Source organism: Cyclopterus lumpus, chromosome 4 (assembly GCF_009769545.1).
Source record: "Cyclopterus lumpus isolate fCycLum1 chromosome 4, fCycLum1.pri, whole genome shotgun sequence".
NCBI lineage: Eukaryota > Metazoa > Chordata > Actinopteri > Perciformes > Cyclopteridae > Cyclopterus > Cyclopterus lumpus.
The window spans coordinates 24,409,419-24,424,981 of NC_046969.1; the positions used below are offsets into that span (position 1 = coordinate 24,409,419).

At 41.9% G+C, this 15,563-nt stretch overlaps 1 protein-coding gene across 2 annotated transcripts in view; it reads left to right on the forward strand.

The window, feature by feature from the left end:
* Positions 1-15,113, forward strand: part of kita (KIT proto-oncogene, receptor tyrosine kinase a) — a 32,507-nt gene extending 17,394 nt beyond the window's left edge. For both annotated transcript variants that reach the window (XM_034531164.1, XM_034531165.1), the window contains exons 13-21: positions 3,560-3,670; positions 3,766-3,907; positions 4,079-4,173; positions 4,264-4,391; positions 5,605-5,727; positions 8,134-8,245; positions 8,351-8,450; positions 10,274-10,379; positions 11,985-15,113. In XM_034531164.1, coding sequence (XP_034387055.1) covers positions 3,560-3,670; positions 3,766-3,907; positions 4,079-4,173; positions 4,264-4,391; positions 5,605-5,727; positions 8,134-8,245; positions 8,351-8,450; positions 10,274-10,379; positions 11,985-12,164 — 1,097 coding nt within the window. In that variant the 3' untranslated portion in view covers positions 12,165-15,113. The remainder of the gene's footprint in view (positions 1-3,559; positions 3,671-3,765; positions 3,908-4,078; positions 4,174-4,263; positions 4,392-5,604; positions 5,728-8,133; positions 8,246-8,350; positions 8,451-10,273; positions 10,380-11,984) is intronic.
* Positions 15,114-15,563: the final 450 nt, after the last annotated feature.

The following is a 15,563-nucleotide window of genomic DNA, read 5'->3' on the forward strand; positions in this document are numbered from 1 at the left end:
ATCCATAAAAAGTAAAATATAGATTTAATCGAGTTCACATGTACTGCACATGTGAAATATGAAATGTTGCATGGTGGTACACGTTGATATTGTACATTGGGAGAAAGAACGAAAGAAAGGAGGGAGAAACGAGCCGAGTTGCAGAGTTTATAACTGTTAGTTTTGGCAAATGGTTGAACCTGAAAGAAAAGGGAACTTAAATTCAAAGGCAGGGGAAAGGGTCATATATATCATAAAGCATAGTTCATATTCATGCCAAAACAAGTGCTGCTGACTTTTGTCCCCCCTTGTTCATGAAATGTATACCATCACATGAATGAAAAGGAGAAAAATGACTCCAATAAAAATATCAGGGGTCGGACAAAAAAAACACATCTGTTTTCCTACAAGTGCCCAAAGTACCTTTACTTCTTATTGCATAGATCTCAGAACTTCTTATCGCATACTCCTCAGTACCTTTACTTCTTATTGCATAGATCTCAGTACTTCTTATCGCATACTCCTCAGTACCTTTACTTCTTATTGCATAGATCTCAGTACTTCTTATTGCATACTCCTCAGTACCTTTACTTCTTATTGCATAGATCTCAGTACTTCTTATCGCATACTCCTCAGTACCTTTACTTCTTATTGCATAGATCTCAGTACTTCTTATTGCATACTCCTCAGTACCTTTACTTCTTATTGCATAGATCTCAGTACTTCTTATTGCATACTCCTCAGTACCTTTACTTCTTATTGCATAGATCTCAGTACTTCTTATTGCATACTCCTCAGTACCTTTGCTTCTTATTGCATACTCCTGAGTACCTTTGCTTCTTATTGCATAGATCTCAGTACCTATACTTCTTATTGCATACTCCTGAGTACCTTTACTTTTTATTGCATACACCTCAGTACCTTTGCTTCTTATTGCATAGATCTCAGTACTTCTTATTGCATACTCCTCAGTACCTTTGCTTCTTATTGCATACTCCTGAGTACCTTTGCTTCTTATTGCATAGATCTCAGTACCTATACTTCTTATTGCATACTCCTGAGTACCTTTACGTCTTATTGCATACACCTCAGTACCTTTGCTTCTTATTGCATAGATCTCAGTACTTCTTATTGCATACTCCTCAGTACCTTTACTTCTTATTGCATACTCCTGAGTACCTTTACGTCTTATTGCATACTCCTCAGTACCTTTGCTTCTTATTGCATAGATCTCAGTACCTATACTTCTTATTGCATAGATTTCAGTACTTCTTATTGCATACTCCTCAGTACCTTTACGTCTTATTGCATACTCCTCAGTACCTTTGCTTCTTATTGCATAGATTTCAGTACTTATTGCATACTCCTCAGTACCTTTACTTCTTATTGCCTAGATCTCAGTACTTCTTATTGCATACTCCTCAGTACCTTTATGTCTTATTGCATACTCTTCAGTACCTTTACTTCTTATTGCATAGACCTCAGTACCCTTACTTCTTATTGCATTCACCTCAGTACCCTTACTTCTTATTGCATACTCCTCAGTACCTTTACTTCTTATTGCATACTCCTCAGTACCTTTACTTCTTATTGCATACTCCTCAGTACCTTTACTTCTTATTGCATAGATCTCAGTACTTCTTATTGCACACTCCTCAGTACCGTTGCTTCTTATTGCATACTCCTGAGTACCTTTGCTTCTTATTGCATAGATCTCAGTACCTATACTTCTTATTGCATACTCCTCAGTACCTTTGCTTCTTATTGCATAGATCTCAGTACTTCTTATTGCATACTCCTCAGTACCTTTACTTCTTATTGCATACTCCTGAGTACCTTTACGTCTTATTGCATACTCCTCAGTACCTTTGCTTCTTATTGCATAGATCTCAGTACCTATACTTCTTATTGCATAGATTTCAGTACTTCTTATTGCATACTCCTCAGTACCTTTACGTCTTATTGCATACTCCTCAGTACCTTTGCTTCTTATTGCATAGATCTCAGTACCTATACTTCTTATTGCATAGATTTCAGTACTTCTTATTGCATACTCCTCAGTACCTTTACGTCTTATTGCATACTCCTCAGTACCTTTGCTTCTTATTGCATAGATCTCAGTACCTATACTTCTTATTGCATAGATTTCAGTACTTCTTATTGCATACTCCTCAGTACCTTTGCTTCTTATTGCATAGATCTCAGTACCTTTGCTTCTTATTGCATAGATCTCAGTACTTCTTATTGCATACTCCTCAGTACCTTTATGTCTTATTGCATACTCTTCAGTACCTTTACTTCTTATTGCATTCACCTCAGTACCCTTACTTCTTATTGCATTCACCTCAGTACCCTTACTTCTTATTGCATACTCCTCAGTACCTTTACGTCTTATTGCATACTCCTCAGTACCCTTACTTCTTATTGCATACACCTCCCATTGAGTCTAGTAGTGCACCCTTAGAGACCTTTGTGCAAACACATCGCTAGCTTAGAGGCTAACTAAAACCCAGGGTTTTTTGCTGCAGTGCCTCCACCCTGTGAATTTAAAAGAAGAAAAACAGAAAACCTGAAGAAAAGTACCAACAGTTCAGGACTGGGCTAAAAACAAGCCCGGTCCCGTATTGTTAATTGTCTATGACCAGCGGAGCTTAACAATCACAAGACTTTTCTTTTTCCTGTGGACTTGTCAGCACATTAAAACATCTGGTGAATCAGTGTTAAAGACTATGCCGGGACAAGACTGTGTGGATGAAGCAATATGTTCATTTAGCTGGTGGCTTTTTAGCTAGCTAGCTTTCATTCTGCAGTTACAGAACATTAGAAAGAAACACATGCACTGCTGGACTGTTTTTAAATTAGCGTTTGTGGTGGCATGATGATAATTGTAATAATTATGGCTAGGTAAGAAAGCTATTTAAGGGTCTGTTTTTTTGGGGGGCAAAATGCAGTATGAACTACTGTAAACATTTGTGAATTTCAGTTTCCGTGCGAGGCTGGGATATGTGTACGCCCTCATTAGCATAAACACTTCACCGGTGATACAAAAAGAGTAAAAGACCGCTACTCTTTACTAATACTCCTATTATTAACCAAATAAACATTTAAGTACAAATTGTGCGAATGTATGTAGTATGTTGGGCTAATGTGAGTCAGAAAATTATTGGGATATATTACCAAGATGTTCATATAAATATCGATTTATCCAAGATGTGTCCGATGACTTTGAACTGTGTCTTTTTTGGTCCAATTCAGGCACTGATAATATACCTGATGCATCAATCATGGTGCCCCAAATACTACGACTCAACAATCACAACACATGCAAAGCTATTTTGGCTGCGAGACAAACGCTCGCTGTTGAAAAGTATGAATGAATAAAACTTTGATGCAGGTGTTCAGAGACAGGCAGCAATCAAGTCAATAACTTTGATTGATGGCTTGCACTCTGCTATTAAATAACCGTATTTCACAGGTACGGGTATTTTAATTAGCCTCCAGCAACAAGCAGCAATAACACATCGCGATGCGTAATCATTCTACAACTTGAGTTGACGACCAATCCTTTCCTCCCCAACAGCTAGCGCTCACGCCACGGAGAAAGAGGCACTGATGTCGGAGCTGAAAGTCCTCAGTTACTTGGGAAACCACATGAACATCGTCAACCTGCTGGGAGCCTGCACTGTTGGAGGTGCGGCAGCCATGTTGTCCCTGTGTTATCATTTCATCTGAGATTTGGGGAGTCTGCATTTCGTTGTGACACTGCGGTTCCTCTCGTGTCTGCAGGCCCCACCCTGGTGATCACGGAGTACTGCTGCTTCGGTGACCTCCTCAACTTTCTGCGCAGGAAGAGGGAATCCTTCATCTGCTACAAGCTGGAGGAAGACTGCTACTACCGCAACGTCATGCCGCAGAGCGACGCAGCTGGGTCAGGTTCTTTCTTGTGTCTTAAAGAGTGGTGTACTGCGAGTGTAAGAGAACAAGAAAGTGCTAGTATTTACTATCCAGAACGTGCGTAGGAGGAAGGTATTTGGACACTAGCGTGCCGATGTGTGGCCGTGCTCGGCTGAGACCAGACTGCTCCTTTTCCTCTTCACAGTAACAGCTTGAACGGCTACATGACCATGAGGCCTTCTGCTGCTGGCAAGCTGTCGTTCGGCTCATCCTCCGAGAAGAGACGCTCACTACGCAAAGGCAAGCGTGCCAGCCATTCATCAAACACCTTCAAATACACAGAAAAGAACAAAAACAGTGGACTCACCGTCGTCCCTTTTGTCCCCTTAGGTGGCTCCGATGGAGAAGATGCGGAGAGCGAGATGTTCGACGAGGATGGTCTGTCTCTTGACACCGAAGACCTCCTCAGCTTCTCACACCAAGTGGCCAAAGGCATGGAGTTCTTGGCCGCCAAAAATGTAAGTAACAACCAGATGTTTGTTGTATTTACGCTTCAATATATTTTGGTCTTATTGTTTACGTTCTTATTTCAAGCCCAACTATAATATCTTTCCGAAACCCAACAGAGATTTTAAAGCTAACGTTTAGTTGCACACTTAACGTTCATTTAGTTGCATACTTAACGTTTATTTAGTTGTATACTTAAGGTTTGTTTTATTGCACACTTAACGTTCATTTAGTTGTATACTTAAGGTTTGTTTTATTGCACACTTAAGGTTCATTTAGTTGTATACTTAAGGTTTGTTTTATTGCACACTTAAGGTTCATTTAGTTGCATACTTAAGGTTTGTTTTATTCCACACAAGTTTTTTTTGTGTTGCACACTTAACATTCGTTCAGTTGCATATATAACGTTCATTTTGCCTCAACCTAACATTTCAACATTTCCATGTTGGTGGCACATAATCTTGCACTTTAAGTTCTTCCACCCTGTAATAAGCTGTTAAGACGATGTGGTCATTTCACGTATTTATTTCTGTGAGATCACGTTGATTTGAGCAAATAAAGGCATCGACGTGGATGCGCTGTAGTCTGAAGACGGAAAACTTAATTACTCCTTTCAACCTTGAAATAGGCCGTTCTTACCTTTCACAATAAAAGCCCAACTGTTAAGGGAACTCAAATTCACCCTGAGCATTTCCCTAAAAGGAAACTCAATAAGATATCTTCCAGTAGTTTAGGCTGCACAAGTTTACCTCAAACAGACTCCCAGACGCTGCTCTGGATCAACAGGATCTTGGTAGTTGGGCCTCTGCCTGTAGGAATAGTTTTGATGCTAAATATTTGCAGCACATTGTTGAGTATTTGTGTGTGTCATCGATCCGTATCTCACACCGGGGCCTTCAAACTTGATTTAATTTCTGGATGAAACTGAATGGGAATTCTCTCCGAATGAGATGTGACAGAGCGTGGATCATCTTTCCACAGCTAGTAAACGGATCTAAAACGCATGTTGGAGCACGCTGTTGAAAGATTTATTAGCCGGGGAGTCAAGATCCCGTGGCCAGTAAGCTCCCGTATCTGATTCAGTGGTTGTGAGTCGAGTGTGGAAACACAGCACCAAACTGCATTAGAAGAGGCACCTCATCCATGCCTAATGTGATTATATTATTGATTGGTCACGTATCATTGGGTATTAAAGGTAGTGGTGAATTTTTTCTTTTCTTCCAGTGTATCCACAGAGATCTGGCTGCCAGAAATATCCTCCTGACTCAAGGACGAGTAGCAAAGATCTGTGATTTCGGCCTAGCCCGAGATATCAACACGGACTCCAACTATGTCGTCAAAGGCAACGTAAGTCGGCACTAAAGACGCCATACTTGAGAACTTGAGATGAGCGGGACGACATGCAAGACAACCTTCAAGATGCCTTTTATTGCATTCAGCCAAACCCCAGAATGATGTGGTTAATTGGTTTGACCCCACTTAGTTGATTGTGTCTTTACTTGTCAGAGCCACTGTGTAAGCAAACGTCTTCCTTAAAAGCTTTTCCAGATAACTGTGAAGCTATCTTGAGCTCAACGGTTGTTAAGGCGAGGGACTACAAGGCAAAACAGAATTATTCATGAACTGATCAGTTTTGAGATTGGGGGCTTCTTTCAGACTAGTGGAAGGAAAACGCCTGAAAATACACATTTAAGTGTTTATTTTACTACTTTAGGGATTTATTTTACTACATTGTCTGTAGATTTTTTCTAAATTCACCAAAGGTTACCATTAGATGCCTCATTTGCATATTTAAACATAACATTTCAGAAAACTCTTAATTCAATAAACACTCCTCTTAATGTCAGTAATGAAGTGGTGACGTTTAATGGTGATATCTATGATACCTCTTCACATGTAGAGTCTTCAACATGTGTGGAATTCATAAATATATTATGAAGCTTTCTGCAGAGGGGTTAGTTCACACAGCATTCAGAGCCTCATTTATACACATTTATTAATAAAAACTATATATTATGAAGCTTTCTGCAGAGGGGTTAGTTCACACAGCATTCAGAGCCTCATTTATACACATTTATTAATAAAAACTATATATTATGAAGCTTTATGCAGAGGGGTTAGTTCACACAGCATTCAGAGCCTCATTTATACACATTTATTAATATAAAATATATATTATGAAGCTTTCTGCAGAGGGGTTAGTTCACACAGCATTCAGAGACTCATTTATACACATTTATTAATATAAAATATATATTATGAAGCTTTATGCAGAGAGGTTAGTTCACCCAGCATTCAGAGACTCATTTATACACATTTATTAATAAAAACTATATATTATGAAGCTTTATGCAGAGGGGTTAGTTCACCCAGCATTCAGAGACTCTTTTATATACATTTATTAATAAAAACTATATATTATGAAGCTTTCTGCAGAGGGGTTAGTTCACACAGCATTCAGAGACTCTTTTATACACATTTATTAATAAAAACTATATATTATGAAGCTTTATGCAGAGGGGTTAGTTCACACAGCATTCAGAGACTCATTTATACACATTTATTAATATAAAATATATATTATGAAGCTTTATGCAGAGAGGTTAGTTCACCCAGCATTCAGAGACTCATTTATACACATTTATTAATAAAAACTATATATTATGAAGCTTTATGCAGAGGGGTTAGTTCACACAGCATTCAGAGACTCATTTATACACATTTATTAATAAAAACTATATATTCTGAAGCTTTATGCCGAGGGGTTTGTTCACAAAGCATTCAGAGCCTCATTTATACATTTATTAATAAAAACTATTTATAAAAACAAAATGTTCCCAACGTAAACAATCAACTAGGGAAGTTTCATTGTGATATCTATTAGTCACAAAGATTTAAAGTTCGTAAAAGAACAAAGGGAGACCGATGGTTCAAATGCAGTTTGAATCATAGGAATCCGTCCAGCCGCTTCGCCGTTATCATCGTATCACGAAAAACATCCCATCGTTCCAGCGGCCAATTATTCTAAAAACCCAAACATATATATCATTGGAATCAAATTCCCAAAACAAACCACTGTATACAGAGTCCATTTCCTCCCAAAAAATACAAAGTCCTGGTTCAACGAAAGGAAACACGCGCTGATGGACGTTTGGGTGTGTTGAGACAATCGGAAACAAAGGGCGCACCCCGAGATATCGATTTCCAGAGAAGACGAAGCTCGAGGCCTTGGGTTTCAGCGAGTCTTGATCCAACAATAATATTTCATCAAAATCATTATCCCCAAGACGGGGCAATAAATCCTGCCTTCATTGCGGCTCCTGGCAAAGCAGGTAGTATTTTTAGCGTGTAATAACACGTTATTTTTTGCAATCAAGTTTTAAATTACAAGGTAGAACAAAATGTAAATCGCTAGTTGGTGTTTAATTTTTTTTTGTACCTCTTTAATTCACCAAACTTGTGTTTTTACTTCCCTTTTTTTTCTTTATTTTATAAAATGTACCAAAACACTGGCAACGAGGAAGATCTCGAGTATATGTAATAATGAGAAAAAATATGAAACGAAGTTTAAATCACACCCTCACGAGAGACCCTTACAAAAGAAAAGAAAGCAAACAAGGCTTTGATTGACAGCCGAGGCTTTGATTGACAGCCGAGGCTTTGATTGACAGCCGAGGCTTTGATTGACAGCCGAGGCTTTGATTGACAGCCGAGGCTGTGATCACTCAGATCATTCTTCTTCTTCTTTTGCAGGCTCGTCTGCCGGTGAAGTGGATGTCTCCAGAAAGCATCTTTGAGTGCGTGTACACGTTTGAGAGTGACGTGTGGTCCTACGGCATCTTGCTTTGGGAAATCTTCTCTCTCGGTAAGTCCATCCATCTGTTTTTTCTTCTTCTGTGTGTTGTTGTTGTTGTTGTTGTTGTTTTGTTCAGCGCTGCACAATGTAACTCAAATCTCTGTCAAAACGCAGGAAACAGTCCTTATCCCGGCATGGCTGTGGACGCCAAGTTCTACAAGCTGATAAAAGAAGGATCCAGAATGGACGCTCCGGAGTTTGCGCCTAGCGAAATGTGAGTGAAGTGTAAAAAGATCACAGGAGAGATGGTGAGAGATGGTGAGAGATGGTGTGAGATGGTGAGAGATGGTGTTAGATGGTGAGAGATGGTGTGAGATGGTGAGAGATGGTGAGAGATGGTGAGAGATGGTGTGAGATGGTGAGAGATGGTGAGAGATGGTGAGAGATGGTGTGAGATGGTGAGAGATGGTGTGAGATGGTGTGAGATGGTGAGAGATGGTGAGAGATGGTGAGAGATGGTGTGAGATGGTGAGAGATGGTGAGAGATGGTGAGAGATGGTGAGAGATGGTGAGAGATGGTGAGAGATGGTGAGAGATGGTGTTAGATGGTGAGAGATGGTGTGAGATGGTGAGAGATGGTGTGAGATGGTGAGAGATGGTGAGAGATGGTGTGAGGTGGTGTTAGATGGTGAGAGATGGTGAGAGATGGTGTGAGATGGTGTGAGATGGTGAGAGATGGTGTGAGATGGTGTGAGGTGGTGTGAGGTGGTGTGAGGTGGTGTGAGATGGTGTGAGATGGTGTGAGGTGGTGTGAGGTGGTGTGAGATGGTGTGAGATGGTGAGAGATGGTGTGAGGTGGTGTGAGGTGGTGTGAGATGGTGTTAGATGGTGAGAGATGGTGTGAGGTGGTGTGAGGTGGTGTGAGATCGTGTTAGATGGTGAGAGATGGTGTGAGGTGGTGTGAGATGGTGTTAGATGTTGTGAGATGGTGTTAGATGGTGTGAGGTGGTGTGAGGTGGTGTGAGATGGTGTTAGATGGTGTGAGGTGGTGTGAGGTGGTGTGAGGTGGTGTTAGATGGTGTGAGGTGGTGTGAGATGGTGTTAGATGGTGTGAGGTGGTGTGAGATGGTGTTAGATGGTGTGAGGTGGTGTGAGGTGGTGTGAGATGGTGTTAGATGGTGTGAGGTGGTGTGAGGTGGTGTGAGATGGTGTTAGATGGTGTGAGGTGGTGTGAGGTGGTGTGAGATGGTGTTAGATGGTGTGAGGTGGTGTGAGGTGGTGTGAGATGGTGTTAGATGGTGTGAGGTGGTGTGAGGTGGTGTGAGGTGGTGTTAGATGGTGTGAGATGGTGTTAGATGGTGAGAGATGGTGTGAGATGGTGTGAGGTGGTGTGAGGTGGTGTGAGGTGGTGTGAGATGGTGTTAGATGGTGTGAGATGGTGTTAGATGGTGTGAGATGGTGTGAGGTGGTGTGAGATGGTGTTAGATGGTGTGAGGTGGTGTGAGGTGGTGTGAGGTGGTGTTAGATGGTGAGAGATGGTGTGAGATGGTGTGAGGTGGTGTGAGGTGGTGTGAGGTGGTGTGAGATGGTGTGAGATGGTGTGAGGTGGTGTGAGGTGGTGTGAGGTGGTGTGAGGTGGTGTGAGGTGGTGTGAGATGGTGTGAGGTGGTGTGAGGTGGTGTGAGGTGGTGTGAGATGGTGTGAGGTGGTGTGAGATGGTGTGAGATGGTGTGAGGTGGTGTGAGGTGGTGAGAGATGGTGTGAGATGGTGAGAGATGGTGTGAGGTGGTGTGAGATGGTGAGAGATGGTGAGAGATGGTGTTAGATGGTGAGAGATGGTGTGAGATGGTGAGAGATGGTGTGAGATGGTGAGAGATGGTGTTAGATGGTGAGAGATGGTGTGAGATGGTGTGAGATGGTGTGAGGTGGTGTGAGATGGTGAGAGATGGTGTGAGGTGGTGTGAGATGGTGTGAGATGTTGAGCAGCGGTCTGTCTGTTTCACACACACACACAAAGAAAGGGGATATTATCAACACAGAGTGCAGCGAGAGGGCAAACCAATAAAAGTGTCTCTGCGTGTCTCTGCTGCTGTGCAGGTATCAGATCATGAGGTCCTGCTGGGACGCCGACCCCTCCAACAGACCGCCCTTCAGGAAGGTCGTGGAAAGGATCGAGCAGCAGCTGACGGACGCCACGAAGCACGTAGGTCCAGCTTTTCATCTCGTTGGTTTTAACTTCATGAAGTAGATCCTGAAGGTTCATGTGATACCTTTGACACCATGAGTGATGGGAAATACAGGCTTTGTTCTCTATGCAGGAAGCACTCACGTACACCAGTGTGTGTATATATATATATATATATATATATATATATATATATATGTGTCTACAGTATATATATCAAACATATATCATAAAAAACATGAAATACTCCGACATGCAGACTGTGTCCTTATTCGTTTATTTTGATGGTCATTTTAAAATAATATTTTTTCCTCGTCGTAAACAGGCTCTCTAATGTCGGACTGTTTCCTGTCTTCTTCTGGACCAACACTTGCCTCTGTGTGGGTCGGTGACATTTTATTGAGTTAGTAAGACGCATCACTTCTCGTGGTTGCGTTCACGCGTAATTCGGCTTAAGATCGGGGGGGGGGGGGGGGGGGGGGGGCAGCAGGTGTGTTCGTCTGATTTAATCACGCTTACATTACTGTCCTCTTGACAGCTGACGGTCCTCCGTGTCTACGTTTGTTATTATTCATTTAATCTCTAGAAAACACCTGCGTTCATACGGAGAAACCTTTCGCCATCGAAAGCGAGCTGGTTTTCCGTTTTGTAGTCGGAGGCGGACTTTACTTTACCGGCCAGGTTTGGAGCGGGTTTTGGTTGAATTCAGGTAAACAGTCCACAGTGTGGAGAGCAGGCGAGGCGGAATGCATTGGCTGAAATGCATTCTGGGAAACGATTTTATCTTAGCTTAGGATTGAAGCCCCTTTAAAGCTTGATCGTGAACATGTTGCATCTTGTTTGTTTTACCCGGAAAAAGATCAAAGCTACAGATCTACTGTATGACACATTATGGTTTTCTCATAGTTTATGTGAACAACAACAGCCTCCTGGCTCCAGTCTGTATGCTAAGCTAACTGGCTCCAGTATGTATGGTGAACTAAGCTAACTGCTTCCTGGCTCCAGACTGTATGCTAAGCTAACTGGCTCCAGTATGTATGGTGAACTAAGCCAACTGCTTCCTGGCTCCAGACTTTATGCTAAGCTAACTTACTCCAGTCTTTAAGCTGAACTAAGGTGACTGCCTCCTGGCTCCAGTCTTCATGCTAAGCTAACTGCCTCCAGTCTTTAAGCTGAGCTAAGCTAACCACCTCCAGTCTATAAAAGATACAGATCTATGACGCATTGTGGTTTTCTAATAGTTTATGTGAACAACAACACCACAACAACAGCCTCCTGGCTCCAGTCTGTATGCTAAGCTAACTGGCTCCAGTCTTTAAGCTGAACTAAGCTAATTGCCTCCTGGCTCTAGTTTGTATGCTAAGCTAACTGCCTCCTCTCTCCAGTCTTTATGCTAAGCTAACTGACTCCAGTCTTTAAGCTGAACTAAGCTAACTGCCCCCTTGCTCCTCCCTTTATGCTAAGCTAACCGTTTTCGAGGTCCAGTTTTTTATCTAAATTAAGCTAATTTTCTCCCGGCTCCAGTCTGAATGCAATGCTAAGCTAAACTAACTGAAGGGAACTGAAGGAATAAAAAATTATGTTCACCCTCTCTCTCTCTCTCTTCCCTCTCTCTCTCTTCAGATCTATCTGAACTTCAGCCCCAGGCTTCCTGCGACGCCCAGGACCGGGGAGGAGCCGAGTTCGCTTCACCGCCTCGACTCGGCCGGTAACACCGGCGCTCCTCCGACTGCGAGCCAGCCCTTACTGGTCCAGCACGAGGTCTTCCTGGAGGGGACGACCCTCAGAGCCCACCGGGTGTGAGGACCCCGCCCCCCCGACCAGTCCGGCTGCCTCATAAAGTGCCTGTGACGTTCCGCCACGAAAACCAACCATCGCGTCCCGCCCACCAGAACCCGGCGACAGCTGCGTATTTGTTGTCACGCGTTGCAGACGAAGGGTAATGTCCATCTATTACCCCTGAAACAACAAAAAGGACGAATGGCTGCCGTTGTCATCACTACTATTGCGTGCTGATTACGGGGGAGGACAGTTGGACTAATGCTCCCCTGCTCGTAGCAAAGAACTGTTCAGGCACCCGGGGGTGAAACGGTGGAGGGACATCGACCCGTCTAAAACTGTCGCATCTGTGGTTGTTGTTGTTGTTGTTGTTTTTTTTGTCTGGTTACATTTTTTCCTACACATTTCATAAAGGTCGTTCGGTTTCTTTCAATTCATTGGAAACAATACATTTTTTTTGTTTTGTAATTCTTTGTTGTTTTTCCTGATATTTATTTAGCGTTTGCTTTTTTTGGGGGTTCTTTTTCTTGTTCTTTGGCTGTTGCAATTGTTGGAGGAAAAGCAGTCGAACTTCATATCTTCACACACACACACACACACACACACACACACACAATGCAGCTTTTTTTTTTTTTTTTTTACTCTTTTATTGTCAGTATTAATTCCAACTTTTTAGATCTATGTTGATATGAAGGAGATACTTTTTCTTTCGGGGGCCAATTTGAGTATAGGTATGGAGACATTAGTGTATAAGCTATTAGACGGCATGGTCATGCTCAGAGCCCATAAGTGCTTCAACTCGATTAGGAAAAATGCATTTCTGCTCTTTTTTTTTTTTTTTTTTTGATGTCTGATGACCTAGAAAGTAACTACTGCATCTGTTCACACACACACACACACACACACACACACACACACACAAATGTCTTCAGAGATATGGAACGGGACTCGGTACGCAAGCTCTTCTTTCAATGTGCTTGTCGCCTGTACATGTGCACATATCTGTAGGTGATGATGAAGTTAACACAAAGAAGCCCGTGACTGGGTCTCGGCTCTGTTACCGAACGCGTTGCAGCTGCAGGTGTGTGTGCTTCCATTTAGACTGCCGGAGAGTTCTCTTGTAAAAGTGTAAATAACTGTTCATCCAAGTGTATGGTCTTTGTTTACAAGCATGAGATAGGTACTGCCACTGAGTTTCTTCTTTTTTTTCACCTTCACCTCCTTCATTCTGCTTTTGGCTGACGGGCTTTGGTTGTTGTAGCTCTCTGTTGTACAGTGCAGATGAAGTCCAAAGGGCCGATGCTTATGAAGTGGACTGCAATATTATTTTGAGTCGACGAGACAGCGGGTCCTCCGACGTTATGCATGTAACAAGTGGAGACCGTAGACTGTGGACGGAGTCGCCTGTTGCCGGTTTGAAGCCTTGAGTTTGTCATTCTTGTCTACGTCTCTGGTGTCAACCTGTCAATCACCTTGTAGCCCCGCCCTAAAGCATCCTCTGCTTTATGGTCTGTTTGACTTTAAATGACCATAATTTACTAAATGAACATCACGCTGTATTGAAGAAGACTTGAAACTAGATATTGAGACCAAAAACTAATGTTTACAATGTTTACTGAGGGAATACATCAAGAGAAGTAGAGTCATTTATATAGACTTCTATACAACCAGAGGAGTCGCCCTCTGGTGGTCAGGAGAGAGAATGCAGCTTTAACACATGAAGCATAGACTTCTATACAACCAGAGGAGTCACCCCCTGGTGGTCAGTAGAGAGAATGCAGCTTTAACACACGAAGTATAGACTTCTATACAACCAGAGGAAAAAAATGCAGGTTTAAGAAGCTTTGGCTTAACTTTTTTAGAAAGGGAGGTTACCGCCTGGTGGAAACTGACACGCAGTCCAAAGCTGTGAACGTAGAACGTCGTCGTTTTAAAACTAGGGTTCACTGAACAAGCGTCTGTATTTTGACGAGTTTGGGGGGAGAACGAGTCGTCTTCAAGGCTCCAAGTTCTGACGTCGACGCTCCGCTCCGGCATGTTGGTCATCTCATTGTTCTCCAACCAGTAGCTGGTTTCCCAGCGGCCCTTCCAGCTGTTTCCTCCGCCAGATGTGGGACTTTTCAGCTCCTCTCAGCCAGTATAATCTGCACCAGTCCCAGACCATTATGACCACCCCTTTCCCCTCCTCCCACTCGTGGACGAGGTTGTGAAGAGCACCAGGAAAGTGTCCTGTTTGAGTGTATGAATGTGTGTGTGTGTGGTTGTGTGTGTGTGTGTGTGTGTGTGTGTGTGCGTGTGTGTGTGACTGCAGAATTAAAAGAAATACTGTCAAGAGGTGCCACTACTAAAGATTCATCAAATTGTTTAGGCTACTAAAAGAAAACGAAAAAAACAACCCACAGTCTTACTGCTCCGTCTTTTTGTAAATATAAATGTGCGTTTTATTGTAAAGAAGTGATGTCTACGCTTTTGAAGATGTTTATCTCAATGAAGATGTGGTACATTGATGCAGAGTTTTATTATGCCGTATTTTCTTAACGTGTGCACAGATTTCCAACTGTTGGTTCAACTTGGGGGAGAAAAAAAAAAAGCTGCTTATGTCTCCGTCACCATGGTAACTTAAATGGAAGAGATTTACTTTGGATAGATTTTGGCTGATTCATCATTTTTAAACAGTTCACTTGGGCTGACCGCCTCATCCATAATAAATAATCTTTTATTTTTTGTACTGATATTGCCGTGAATATAGATCACATGTGATCAATTTATTATGGATTGATCATATGTGATCAATATTCATGGCAATATCAGTACAAAAAAAAGAAGAAGATTATTTTCAATTTCAATCCTCCCCTAAGAGTTTTTCCTGCATTTTGCTCCATATTTATTAAACCTGAGGCTTTAGTGTTACTGTGTAATTTTGATGTTGTTGTCGTTGTAAATAAAATTGTGTATATTGAATTCCCAATGAAACCTTTTTTATTATTTATTTTGTACACCCCTTGCACAGATGGTCGTGCATGTGATTCTTATCTTATCGTAACCCACGCGTCCTGGAAAAACCTGGAAAAACCTGGAAAACAAAAGTCATGGGGAAAAAAACATGGGGAAAATGAGAGAAAGGGTCAAATGTCCTGGAAAATGATTTCGACATTCTGTTTTCCTTTAGCTGAGAATTAATTATGTGTCTCTCTCGTTCATATGTTCAGTGCAATATTAACAATTTTCAGAAGGATTTTATATGCTGTGGAAACGCTAGGGACACGCCTACAAGTCCAGTCACATGGTCGCACATGCAGGTTACTTAAGTGGCTGAAACTGAATAAAGTAAATTACATTATCATAATAACAATTAATTTGTCATAAGTTCTAAACATGTAAGGGATGATGTCATAGAAGCTGGTCTGTTTGACTCTAAATTTC